This window comes from Panthera uncia, chromosome D1, assembly GCF_023721935.1.
Source record: "Panthera uncia isolate 11264 chromosome D1, Puncia_PCG_1.0, whole genome shotgun sequence".
NCBI classification, from domain to species: Eukaryota; Metazoa; Chordata; class Mammalia; order Carnivora; family Felidae; genus Panthera; species Panthera uncia.
This window is the reverse complement of record NC_064808.1, coordinates 15077532-15090882: the sequence shown is the minus strand read 5'-3', so window position 1 is coordinate 15090882 and position 13351 is coordinate 15077532. Positions and strand designations below refer to the sequence as shown.

At 40.5% G+C, this 13351-nt stretch overlaps 1 protein-coding gene across 2 annotated transcripts in view; it reads left to right on the top strand.

Moving 5' to 3' along the window:
• Window positions 1–78: 78 nt before the first annotated feature.
• CSTPP1 (centriolar satellite-associated tubulin polyglutamylase complex regulator 1) overlaps window positions 79–13351 on the top strand; it is a 198307-nt gene continuing 185034 nt past the window's right edge. For both annotated transcript variants that reach the window (XM_049617522.1, XM_049617512.1), the window contains exon 1: window positions 79–196. In XM_049617522.1, coding sequence (XP_049473479.1) covers window positions 151–196 — 46 coding nt within the window. In that variant the 5' untranslated portion in view covers window positions 79–150. The remainder of the gene's footprint in view (window positions 197–13351) is intronic.

Here is a 13351-nt window from a genome sequence, read left to right as displayed (position 1 = left end):
TTGGGGTTGCGATACGGAGACTGTTGGCGAGACACCCTTTCCACCTCCCGCCTCCTCCCGCCGCGTGGTTGCCATGGCAACGGAGAGAGCCGGCGACCTGGGTTCCGGAAGCCGGAGAGCTAGAGCTTTGGAAGCTACCGTGGTCAAAGGATGCTGAGTCCAGAGCGCCTAGCCCTACCGGACTACGAGTATCTGGGTAGGAGCTTCCTTCAGCTTCGCAGAAGGAAAGAAGTGCAGACAGTTAGGCCAGGGTCGGGGGAGGAGGCGGGGCGGGGCCTGAGTGGGGCCCGGGCCGGGTGGAGTAGGGAGGGGCCGGGAGGGGGCGCGTTCCAGGGCCTGGACTTGCGGGGAAAACAGCATCTGGGGGTCAAAGCATGTCTGAAGTGTCCGGGGCTCAGGCAGTGTGGATGGTGTTCAAAGGGGGATAGGTTGGAGTTGAGAATCTGGGGGCCCTTTGGAGATCTTATAGATAATGCTGGTGGTGCAGTAACCTTGGAACCTGAAGTGCCAAATCAGTCATTCTGTGAACAATCATTTTACCGTTACAGCCGCCACTGGCATTTTTGAGCATTTCTTTTACGTTAGGCACTGTGCTAATCAAGCATTTCGCATGCATTTTTACTTAATCTTCACAACAGCCCTAGGAAGAAATACGATGTTTTTCCTCCATTTTGCAGACGGAGAAACAGAGGCTGAAGAGGTAGCTTGGATAAATAAGGCCACACAGTTAGAAAATGGTAGAGCTAGAATCAGAGCCTCATTTGCCCACTCCAGAGCTTGAGCTCTTGACCACTAAGGCAGTAGCTGTAGTACTTTATTGAGCACCTTCGATGTGTGAGGACTTTGCTGGATGAAAAGAGGATATATATATGTTTGCGTATATGTATGTGTATATATACGCTTATGCTTAAAAATGATAGGCTAGTTTTTAGAGCAGTTCTAAGTTTACATAAAATTAAGTAGATACACAGAGCGGTTCCCATATACTCTCTCCCCCTGACTCGGTTTCCCCTATTATTAATATCTGACATTAGTGGAGTACATTTGTTATAATTGATGAACCTAACCAAAGTCCATGCTTTACATTAGGGTTCATTCTTTGTGTTGTATAGTTTTGCGGGTTTTGACTAATGTATGTCACGTGTCTGCTGTGAGGGTATGGTGCAGAGTAGTTTCACTGCCCTCAACATCCTCTGTGCTCTACCTATTCATCCTTTCTCCTGTCCACCGCCCCCCCCCCCCACCCATGGCCTCCACTGATCTTATTTTACTATCTCTGAAGCTTTACAGAATGTCATATAATTGGAGTCCTATAGTATGCAACCTTTTCAGATTGGCTTCTTTCATTTGGCAGGATGCATTTCAGGCCCTCTATGTCTTTTCCTGGCTCGATAGCTCATTTCTTTTTATCACTGAATAATAGTCATATAGATGTATTATAAAATTTTTTAAATTAAAAACGTTCTGGTTTAAAATTCTAAATTGGTAATATGGAAATTGGGTTAAAAATATAAAGAAGTTTATGGTGAAGTCTCCTCCCACCTCCCTTCCCCTAATGCCAATTTTCCTCCACCCTTAGCACCATAGCAGTAACCACTATTGCGGGCTTCCTACGTATCCTTCTAGATTAGTTTATTATGTACCTAAGGGAGAATATAGTGCCTACTTTTTTTCATTTAATAGATCTTAGAGTAAGATGTCCGTCTTAGCTTCCTTCTTTTTTTAAATTTTTTTTAGTGTTTATTTATTTTTGAGAGACAGAGAGACAGAGCACAAGAAGGGGAGGGGCAGAGAGAGAGGGGGACACAGAATCCAAAGCAGGCTCCAAGTTCTAAGCTGTCAGCACAGAGCCTGATGTGGGGCTTGAACTCATGAACTGTGAGATCACGACCTGATCTGAAGTCCGGCTCTTAACTGACTGAGCCACCCAGGTGCCCCAAAAGCTTCCTTCTTAAAAAAATTTTTTTTTGAGGGTGCCTGAGTGGCTCAGTCAGTTAAGCGTCCGACTTCACTCAGGTCATGATCTCGTGTGAGTTCGAGCCCCACGTCAGGCTCTGTGCTGACAGCTCAGAGCCTAGGGTCTGCTTTGGATTCTGTCTGTCCCTCCCCCACTCATGCTCTGTCTCTGTCTTTCAAAAATGAATAAACGTTAAAAATTTTTTTTAATTAAATTTTTTTAGCTACATAGTATTTAAATAATTTAACCAATTCTCTGTTGGTAGACAAGTTATTTTTAGCCTTTTGCTATCACTAAAAATACTCCACTGAATAACCTGCAATTTTGTTCCTTTACTAGTATATCCGCAAAGATAAATTCCACAAAGTAGAATTGGTGGATCAGAGGCATATATATTTTATCTTATTTTTTATTTATTTGGGGGGGGGTATATGCATTTTACATATTGATAGATAGTACTAAATTGCCCCTCATAGAGGCTGTCAGCAATATAAGAATGCCTGTTTTCCCATGGTCTTTCCAACAAAATGTATAAAATTTTTGAACGTTTTCAACCTGTTAAGTGGCAAATAGTCCCAGGGTGGATTTAGTGTGCATTTATTTTATGCAATTGAGCATCTTTCTGTCAAGTTTAACTTTGTTTCTTGAAAGGTATATGGTATATATAGAGAGAAGTGTATAGATATGTGTATATACATATGTATATGTATGTATATATGGAGAGAGAGAGAAAAAGGTTACTTGACCACATCCATTAATTAGTCAAAAGGGCATAGTTTTATCACAGGTAATTTTGTATCCAATGAATAATAATATCAGTGTCTAGCAATGCCTAGACTTTTGCAAAGGATTTTATGTATTTTATCTTATTTATCCAGTATTCAATGAATCTATATAATATTTGAACAGCCTGGTCCATTGTTCAGTCCTTTGGATGTTTGCTGTTTAAATGATATACCTCATAGGTTTAGCATATTTTATATATAGTGCTTTAGTGAATAGAAGTTGGTGATCCCTCCATAGTGACTTTTTCAGGAAGACTAATTCAGTGGCAAGTGGCAGTGCTGATAATGAATCTACAAACAGAATCAAAGTCCCAAGTTGATTAAAAAAAGCTTCACTCTCCACCTGTCCACCTAATGTTTGAACCCTGAGCAAGTGCTTCTTCAGGCTCTGTTGCGTATTCAAGTGTCTTAACTCCCTGTGCCATTCAGCATCTGGACATTCATACTGCCCTAAACAAAGTCATACTCCTCACTGGCCTCCTCATGATTCATCAAACCCTACAACTGAAATGTGTTTGTTTTTAGTTGAGAACAACCTCTATCCATTATAGTTTGCTCTATTTTACGTATAGGCTGTTTTGAAGTATTCACCCTCAGTTGAATGACCATTGAAAACCACTCTCTCTTTTTTGAATGTTTATTTTGAGACGGAGAGAAGGAGCATGATCATGCAAGCGTGTGAGCGGGGGAGGGGAAGAGAGAGAGAAGGAGAGAGAAAATCCCAAGTAGGCTGTGTGCTCCTAGCGAACGGAGCCTGAAGTAGGGCTCCATCTCATGAGATCTTATGGTTGGTGATGACCTAAGCTGAAATCAAGAGTCAGACACGTAACTGACTGAACTACCGAGGCGCCCTGAAAACATTCTTCATAGATTAATAAAATATTTCCTGGTTTAAAAAATTTAAATACCTGTAGAGAGTTTTATCTTTTTGGTTTCTTTCTTTTTTTTTTCTCTTATAAGTTATAAAGTCACTTGCATGTAGAGGCCTAGAGAAGAAAATACATATAGAGAAAAGAAAATTGCAAGGACAGGAAAACTCTAGGCATTCAGTGAAACAGAAAAGCCAAAGCTGAGCACCCCTTGGTACGTGTGTCGGGAGATCTCTTTTTAGTGTTACGATAGAAATTACAGTGATGTCTATTCAGTGAATATCTGCAAATTTCCCTTTCTGTCTGCTAACCAGGCCTTATATTTGCCTTTTTGACTATTAGTGAAGAAAACAGTCTTTCATCAGTTGGGTAAACTGATCCATTCCCTGCTGACTTTGTGGATTAGGAACCTGTAATCATGGCCTGGAATGGCTTAGGATCTTAAGATCATCATTACAGAAGCAACTCAATGATGTTCATGCCTGCAGTCATCAGAATGTAATGACAGAAGTTGTGTTAATGCCGAGGGCTGAATAGAAGAGAGTCTGGTAAGGAGATGAAATAAGGATAGAACGCTTGAAAGATTTCCAGCCTTATGAAATCTACTTATTGTAAGCTTCTGCCAGAGGCTGAGGTGTGTCTGTGTATCTGGTTGGGTGTGGAGAACTCTCTAGAGCCGAAGGGCAGCCTGTTCTGGTCCCAGGTTTGCAAAACACACCACCTACGTGCTGACCTGAGTATAAGCATGAGGGTGTGAAGTTTCTTTTTTACTTCACCTAATTTGGTGAGGTGCCTGCTTTCACTCATGCTCCAAGTTGCCTCTTCAGTTTCCATGGAAACTGCTTACTCTCACTAAGTTTGGTATTAGGTTGGCATAATAGATAATTCTAGGAAATCAGAGATGATCTCTTTCCTTTGGAGGCTCTACTTTTAGAGGAATCACAGTAAGTTGGATAGTTTTTTTAAGTTACGGTTTTTAAGCACTTTGTACATACTTAGCACCGTGCCTTATCTCACTTATTCTTCACAACCACGACACAAAGTGGGTATTGTTCGTCCCATTTGGTAGTTGTTGTGTTTTTTTTTTTTTTTACATTTTTAAAAAATGTTTGTTTATTTTTGAGAGAGAGCGCAGCAGGGGGGCGGGCAGAGAGAGAGAGAGGGACAGAGGCTCTGAAGCAGGCTCTGTGTTGACAGCAGAGAGCCTGATGTGGAGCTCGAACCCACAAACCAAGACATCATGATCTGACCCACAGTCGGACGTTTAACCAACTGAGCCACCCGGGTGGCCCTATTTGGTAGTTATTAATATCATCTCATTTTACAAATGAGGAAACTGAAGCTTAGAAAGGCTCATTCATTCGTACAAAGTCATATAGGTGATGATGCATAGCAAAGCCAGGGCTCAAACCCACGTTTGTCGATTCCTTAGCCTTTTTTTTCCCTTCTCCACCAACAAGATACAAATAAATAAACCAAAACATTTACTTGCCTGCAAAGGGCAGTGATACTTGCTTCTCTGTTAAGAATGGAGCTCTTAAATAGTTCATTAGTGGGGCGCCTGGGTGGCTCAGTCGGTTGAGCATCCGACTTCGGCTCAGGTCATGATCTTACAGTCTGCGAGTTCGAGCCCCGTGTCGGGCTCTGTGCTGACAGCTCAGAGCCTGGTGCCTGCTTCAGATTCTGTGCCTCCCTCTCTCTCTGCCCCTCCCCCGCTCATGCTCTGTCTGTCTCTCTCTCTCTCTCTCTGTCAAAAATAAATAAACATTAAAAAAAAAAGTTTATTAGTTGCAAATAAGTTTCCTGAGAACAGGAATTGTATTTTACTCATCATTGTATACTTGCCTTTCACAATGTAGACACTTAATGCAAACATATGTTAAATCAAATGTGAATAATCTTATTTTAGGGTACCCTAAATGTGAGCAGCTAGCAGCAACTATTAAGACTTAATTAAGCACTAAAAAAAAAAAAGGAATTAAGCATTTATTATGCACCAGTAACATTTTAAGTGCTTTACATATATTAATGCACATGAAGATAATTTTAATTGTTATCTCCATTTGACAGATGAGGAAACTGCAGCATAAAAATATTGAAAAACTAGTTAGTAAGTCAAGGAGGCAGAATTCTAACCCAGTAATCTGAGTCCATATTGTTAAACTCTGTGCTATAAATATCTTGAGTGACTCCAAAATTATGGCTCCAACTATTGCATATAGACCTATGCATGGATCCTGGAGTAAGTTCAGGTGATTTCAAGTGCTTAATTTAACATTTCTGCCAGGAGGGGGCATCCTAGGAATCAGGATGGGTCTGGGAATAGTAAAATTCCAGTTCTCTCTTGCCACAAGACTCATCTCGCAGAGGCCAGCAATGAAGAATGTCACCTCTAAAAGTAATCTATTCGGGAGAGTTTTATTGAGGGTAATTTGTGTACTTTGGGTAGCTGTGTGATTTTGAAGAAGTTACTTAACCTCTCTGCGCCTTAGTTTCCTTATCTGCAAGCTGTAGATAATAACAGTACTTACCGCATCCATACATGTGAACTTTTAGAGCACTGCTTGGCTGCTGCATTGTGTCTACATTGTGAAAAGAGAGTATACAAAGATGAGTAAGATACCTTTTCTTTTAGAGCACCTGCGAAGGTGCTCAATAAATATTAACAATTATTATAACTATACTTTTTATAAAAGCATATAATGCATCTGTGGCAGCCATTAAATGTGACTCTCAGATATCCTGCTGTGGGGAAGGGAGGATAATTAACTTTCAACCCCAGCTCTGAATCCAACACCTTGTTCACACTGAGGTCACACTTCCCGCAAACTGCTTCCAGCCAGTGGCTGGGTTGGACAGACCCACTGCTATGAGATATGTGACTGATTCTTTTGATGGTGACTTTGCCTGGAAGACTCCCATTGCACTGTAGTCTAAATTCTCTTTCTCTCCCTCTCCATCTCTCTCTCTCTCTCACTCTAAAGGATCATTGTCATCGGTCAGCAATCCCAGCCTCCTGTGGCTCCCTCCCCATTTGCCTTGTGGGTTTTCCCCCCAGTATTATCTCTTGCATGTCTGATCCTGTCTTGGTGTCGCTTCTCAGAGTACCTGGACTAAGACAACATCCAACAGTCACTAATATAGTCCCTTCCAGCCTCAAGGTTAATACAATTTCTTCAAGCCTTGGCAGAGGTTCTGACATACAATTCTTTCTATGTAGAAGACTCTTACGTGTTACTAATCTTATTACTGTTTTTTGTATTTGCTGATATCGTAGCACATGATATACTTGTCTTACTGCCAGACACTTTTAATTAATTAATTTTTTTGCTTTTGGATGAATCCTGATAAGAAAACTTATTTTTATTTGAATATCACTAATGAATCTTCCAAACCCAACCATATGCTACGAAACATTGCTATTTGTAAAACTAGCAGAAATGCGCTTAAGGCTTTAAAGTGCTTGGATTGTTGCAGAAAGGAAATGAAATAAAATATTATAGATGTTACACTGACTTCCTGAATCTTTAGAAACTAGATAAAACTAGTTGCTTTAAAAACTGGAAGGTTTTTAAAAAGTTTTTTTTGTTGTTGTTGTTGTTTTTTTTTTTTTTTTTTTTAGAGAGAGAGAGTGCACACGCAAGCAGGGGAGAAAGGCAGAGGGAGAGAGAGAATCTTAAGCAGGGTCCACACTCAGCACGGAGACACGGAACTTGATCTACCAACCCTGATATCAGACCTGAGCCACAGTCAAGAGTCTGACGCTTAACCGACTGAGTCACCCAGATGCCCCAGAACTGATCACTTTAAAATAGTAACGAACATGTTCACAAAATCACTTCTTCTTTCCCCTCTTCTCATTTTCCTTTCTTCCTAATTGTTCCTTCTTTCCTTCTTTCCTGAATACCCTGTCTATATATATAGCAAAACATGAATATAAAGCGTCCCTCCTGGGAAACTTAATGCCATACATAGGAGATGGGACATACTCACAGATGACAGTAACATAAGGTGACAGTGGCATGAGTGCTGTTGTAGAGGGGGTGGGCTGCATGTGTGCTGCTGTCTTGCTGCTTTCCCGGTTCGGTTGGCAGCTTCTCAGTCATGGCAGGGCAGCGGCTCCCTAAGTGGCCCAGGTCTGGGATGTGCCTCTGGGAGTTGTTCCTGGATGTTCAGCCTAGACTCTGTTTCTTCTGCCTTTCCAAGGATTCTGTAAGCCATTTGATAAATGTGATAAATATGTTTTTATTGGGGAAAAAAAAGAGCAAATGACTTCTAAGGCATGTTGTTCCTGACCCTCCCCCCCACTCCCGTTTCTCCAAGGTAACTAAATTGCAGATGATTTCATTGTTATTCCGGGGTCTTCAAACAATTCTGTAAACTTTTGACCTTATCATTTATATATTTAAGTAATATTAAAATCTTTCCTCCAACTGCTGTCCCAAAAGTTAGACATCACTTTTGTTTACACAAATATCATGTTTGCTAAAGGAGTAATTTTAGGAGGCACAGTTGGTGAAGTTTTAAAAAGTAATAATAGTAGGGGTACCTAGGTGGCTCAGTTGGTTGAGCAACCAACTCTTGGTTTCAGCTGAGGTCATGATCTCATGGTTCATGGGATAGAGCCCTGAGTCAGGTTCTGCACTGGCAGCTCAGAGCCTGCTTGGGATTCTCTCTCTCCCTCTCTTTCTGCCCGTCCCCACTCATGCATGCTCTCTCTCTCTCATGCTCTCTCTCTCTCTCTCTCAAGATAAATAAATAAAGAAAAATTTAAAAAAGTAATTAAAGATGAGAAGAGATAAATGATTAAGTCCATCATCCTGTTTATATCCTTCTTACACTTATCACCGTTATCTTATCTATTTGTATACTTGGTTATTGTCTGGTTCTACTAGAATGTAAGTGATAAAGGCAGGCTTATTCTCTCAGTATCTCGAAAATCTAGCACAGTGCTTGGCTCAAATTAAGTGCTCAATTGTTAAATGGATGGTCTGCTTTAAGTAGCAGAATAATTTTTTTCTTAAAAAGAGAGAGAAAAATCCAGTTCAACAAATAGTTATTAAATTTCTACTATGGAGAGACACTAGGCTTTTTTCCCCTCCTTCCAAGGATGAGCAAAAAAGGATGACTGGTTAAAATGTGCCCTGGATCCTTCTGGTTTTATACCCCGGATCCTTCTGGTTTTATACCCCGGATCCTTCTGGTTTTATGCCCCGGATCCCTCTGGTTTTATGCCCCGGATCCTTCTGGTTTTATACTCTAATTATCCCTAAGGATAGTTTCATGGTTTATGCCATAGTTTCTACTGTTTGGTTACATAATAGTAAGATTTAACCCATTTTTTAAAAATGGTATTTTAAGAAGGAAGCACATTTTATACACTCTTGGGGCATCTCCATGAGATCCCATCCTGTAGTTGGGCAGAATAAAATGCTTTGATTAAGACTGGAATTACCCTCACAAACTAATCTCTGGGTTCTCTGTGTTGGGATTGCCCCTGTACTGCTTCCCTAGGGGCTGTAGGAAATAGCTCATTCTATGATTGGAATTTCAAGTCAAAACACATTTATCTGAGCAGCATTTTAATGATTTATCAAAGAGAGGAGGGATTTTCCCAAACACATCTGAACTTACCAAATTACTGATCCCATTAGCTATGTTTTCTCTTAAGCACCTTTCTTTGAACAAAGCAATTACTGCTGAAATCATCAAATGTATTTTTCATAAAAGCTTTTGACTAAGTTTTGTTTGATTAGTAGGAACCCAGTAAAAGTAAATATTGTTTGAGAAGGCACTTTCAGAGTCCTTTCTTTTTCTTCATTGAATTAGCTTTTTAAAAGCACTGTTCTTTGGAGAGTAAGAGCCTTTTTCCAGCTGTCCTATTGTGTAGCTCAAGGTCTTGTTAATACTATTATCTGGCCCTGAGATTACAGGTAATTGTGATAAAACACAAGCTTCAGTTTCTGTAATCTCAGACAGAAATCTGTTTGTGCCCAGGCCTTCATATCAGGTGTTTGTTAAACTCAGACTTCTCTCACCTGGGATAGCCCCTACTTGCCCCCAGTAAACAGAGGTATCTGGCACGGATAGGGCTGCATCAGAGCCATTGCCTTTTTTCCCCCCTTAATTGTGTGGCAGTACTCCTCCTGTGGCCAACTTATATTCAACGTGTGCTAAATAGGAAAATTACATATTTAAAAATAGGCATGTTTGAAACAATCACACTTTTGAATGTGAAATGTACCAAAGGCCACATGTCTTTGGCTTTGCTTGTCAAATGGAGAGGCTGCCAGAACCACTCGGCTCCATGGTTCTCATGCCCCAAAGTCCTGCAAGTTGACACGGAAGTAGACAGCACACAAAGAAGCTCAGCCCCTGAGAAAGTGAATTTGGGCGCTCGGGCTGGCCTCCTTTCTCTCTGCGCGGACTTTTTTCCAGCTTCACTTCTTCTGTTCCATCTTAGTTTCTCAGAAAGGAGAGATTAAATGTGTCTGGAATGTCAGCATGTTAACTGCACAGGCAACATGAGGCTAGCACTCAGGCCACTGTTCAGCCTGTCATATGGAAGGAATTGCCTTTCAGGGGAGATTATAATTGTGTATGTAGCCACACAAATGCACATTCTGCCTGGAGGGAAATGCACAGAAGAGGAGGCCTCATGCTGCCACTCAGGTCTCTTTGTAGAGGGCTGCATAAGAAGCCCTCACATGGTGGAGTCAACCCTTTTGGGCTTAATGAGTCATCTTTTTGTGTGATGCCTACTTCAAAAAAAAAAAAAAAGAAGAAGAAGAAAAGAAAAAAAAAAAAAGGAAGAAGAAGAAATGCATTTTTCCCAAAGTGAGCTGCTTTTATTGGCCCTGCAGCTTTGTCTAAGAGTTCTGTACATTCCTGATGACATCATTTACAATGCTAGTGCACAGACAGTAAACAAAAAATAATTTAGCTTTTGGGCATTTAGACAAAACTTAAATAGTTCAATTTAGAGAAACGATAATAAGCTTTATAAACAGTGCACACATGAGCTTAAACAACAAGCATGACCCCAATCCTTTTTGGAATGTGATGTGTTGAAAGATGGCTATAGAGAAAACTAGAAGCTTGACACTTTTGAATTATGTGCAGTTCAAACTTGAGTCCGTGGTCTGGTGTCAATCCCAAGCAGTATGTTCTAGTTAGTGGGTAAAATATAGGCTACCGTGTAAGTCATCAAGCTCCTTGAGCCATAGCATTTTACCTATAAGAAAGGAGAAGGTAATATTACCACCTACCTTGCAGGAATGTTAGAATACTGAGAAAATAAATATGTGGAGCTCTTTATAAGGAAAGCATTTTGTATATGGAAAAGGCTATTATTCTCCTTGATCAAATTTACCCCCAAAATGGAGTTGATAAAACCCACCTCACAGGGAGCTGAGAGGATGAATTAATCTATATCAAATATCTTAAGCTATTTAATAAGACCCAAAATTGTCTTTTTTGATAGTCTGTCAACCACCAAGCCTGATATTTAGACTCATGGTTAACTTACAAAGCCTTACATACGCAGTCAGTCTTTTGCCTCGTCTTCAAGGGTTGGCATGTACAGAACTATAAATATGTAAGTAGAAGAAAATAGGTTAGGTCTTCAGGGAGAATGGTCCTGCCTTTTTTCTCATCAAGGTTATGCCTATGAATAGCCTGTGAAGTCTTGCTAATCTTTGTTGCCATGTCTGGACATAGGGACTGTTTTGACCTTTGCTCTTCCAGTAAATATTTGTTTTTGATTTCATATTTCTAAAGGAGAAACTCACAAGGAAAAGAAGTAGTTGACTTGTCTCACATTGTGAACTTTTTCTTATCATATTTCCTAGTAGTTAAGGGAAAAGAATTATTTTTGAAGGACCTGACATCAGGCTCCTCAAGTGGAAAGTTCTTTAACTCAGCCAAGTAAAACACACACACACACACACACACACACAGAGCTTTGATTTTTATGTTTAGAAAAGGGACACCAGAAAATAATTTATCTTTTTTAATGACAAAGTTATCACTGACATCTCTTCTTCCATTGTAGTACTTTCGTAAGATTTGAGACACAAGGTTTCCTTGGACTCCTCCGTTGTAGCCACTTCCAGCCAATAGAAAGCAGAAGGAGAAGGAAGGACTCCAGGGTAAACACCTTTTAAGCAAGTCAGGCAGAAGTTACAAACACACCTTGTGCTCACATTTCATAGGTGAGAAATGACTTTCTAGTTGCAAAGGAGCCTGGGAATTGAAATTCAGCCAGACAATCATGTGCAAGAATGGGAGCACAGATTTTGGGGGAAGCAGACTGTAATCTGGCATACCTAGTGTTTACAGTGGAGATGTCTCCTCCACTGAAAGTGAGGTATATTGTTGGTAGCTAATTGCCCTGATTCATAGCTGAAGCATGGATGCACTGGTGGGTGTTTAACTTTTGTCCCCTACCTCTGCCTTTCAAAGTACAGAGATAGTTCATCCCTTATCCTTGTTCTCCATTCTTTTTCTTTCTTAACTCTGTCTCTTGTCATTTCTCTTGTATCAGTTCTCTGTCCTTCGTAGACATTTCCAACTAATCAGAATAGTCCCTTTCTACACTTCCGTGAGCATATGTAACGTTAGGGTTTTAGTTCTTTATAATTGTGTTGGTTGCTCGGTGTTGGTGGTTACTTTGCTGCCACATTTTTTTTTTTTTTAATTGGGAGTTAGAGACCCATTGTAGGAGTGTAAATCTTGTCTTCAGAGAGCCTGTTTTACAATATATAAAGATATTAATCTTCCTAGACTCAGAATGATTAGTAGAAGATTTAGGAGAACGAGGAAAAGGTGATGCCACAGAAACTGGAGGTGGAGTGAGTTTCAAGATGGAGGGAGTGTTCAGTAATATCAGTTGCCTCGTAGAGGTCAAACAAGATAAGAGCTGCCAAGGAGGTTGTTAGTGGCATGAGGCGAGAAGTTTCATTGGAGCAGTGTGGCAGGATGCCAGATTTTCCTGGATGGAAGAGTAAAGGGGAAGAGCGAATGAGTTGAGACAATAGGTAGGTTCAAAATTTTTTCCCCAGAAGTTTGGTTGTTTGGGGAAGGAAAAGGAGAGGAGAAGGAAAAGGAAAAGCAAGAGTAGAGAGATTTCGTTGTTTTTAGCTTTTTAGATGAGAGAGACTGGAATATGTGTATAGGCTGAAGGACAAGGAGCCATTTTAGAAGGACAGAGGGAAGATCTAGGAGAAGGAAAGGATGATTCACTGAATGTGTTTTCAGAAGAGGTGAGAAGGAACTTTGGGATCAAGGGCAGAGGTGAAGGTTATTTTTTATTTTATTTTATTTTTTTTAATTTACATCCAAGTTAGTTAGCATTTAGTGCAACAATGATTTCAGGAGTAGATTCCTTAGTGCCCCTTACCCATTTAGCCCATCCCCCCTCTCACAACCCCTCCAGTAACCCTCTGTTTGTTCTCCATATTTATGAGTCTCTTATGTTTTGTCCCCCTCCCTGTTTTTATATTATTTTTGTTTCCCTTCTCTTACGTTAGAGGTAAAGGTTATTTTGAAGGTGGGAACCAGGGCCACATTTATCCATTAGGCATTATGGGCATTCTGCCTAATCTCTAAACTGTTTTAAGATCTTTGAAAATATTTGAGTCCTAGGGGCACCTGGGTGGCTCAGTTGGTTAAGTGTCTGGCTCCTGGTTTCGGCTCGGGTCATGGTCTCACAGTTCAACCCCGTGTTGGACTGTGTGCTG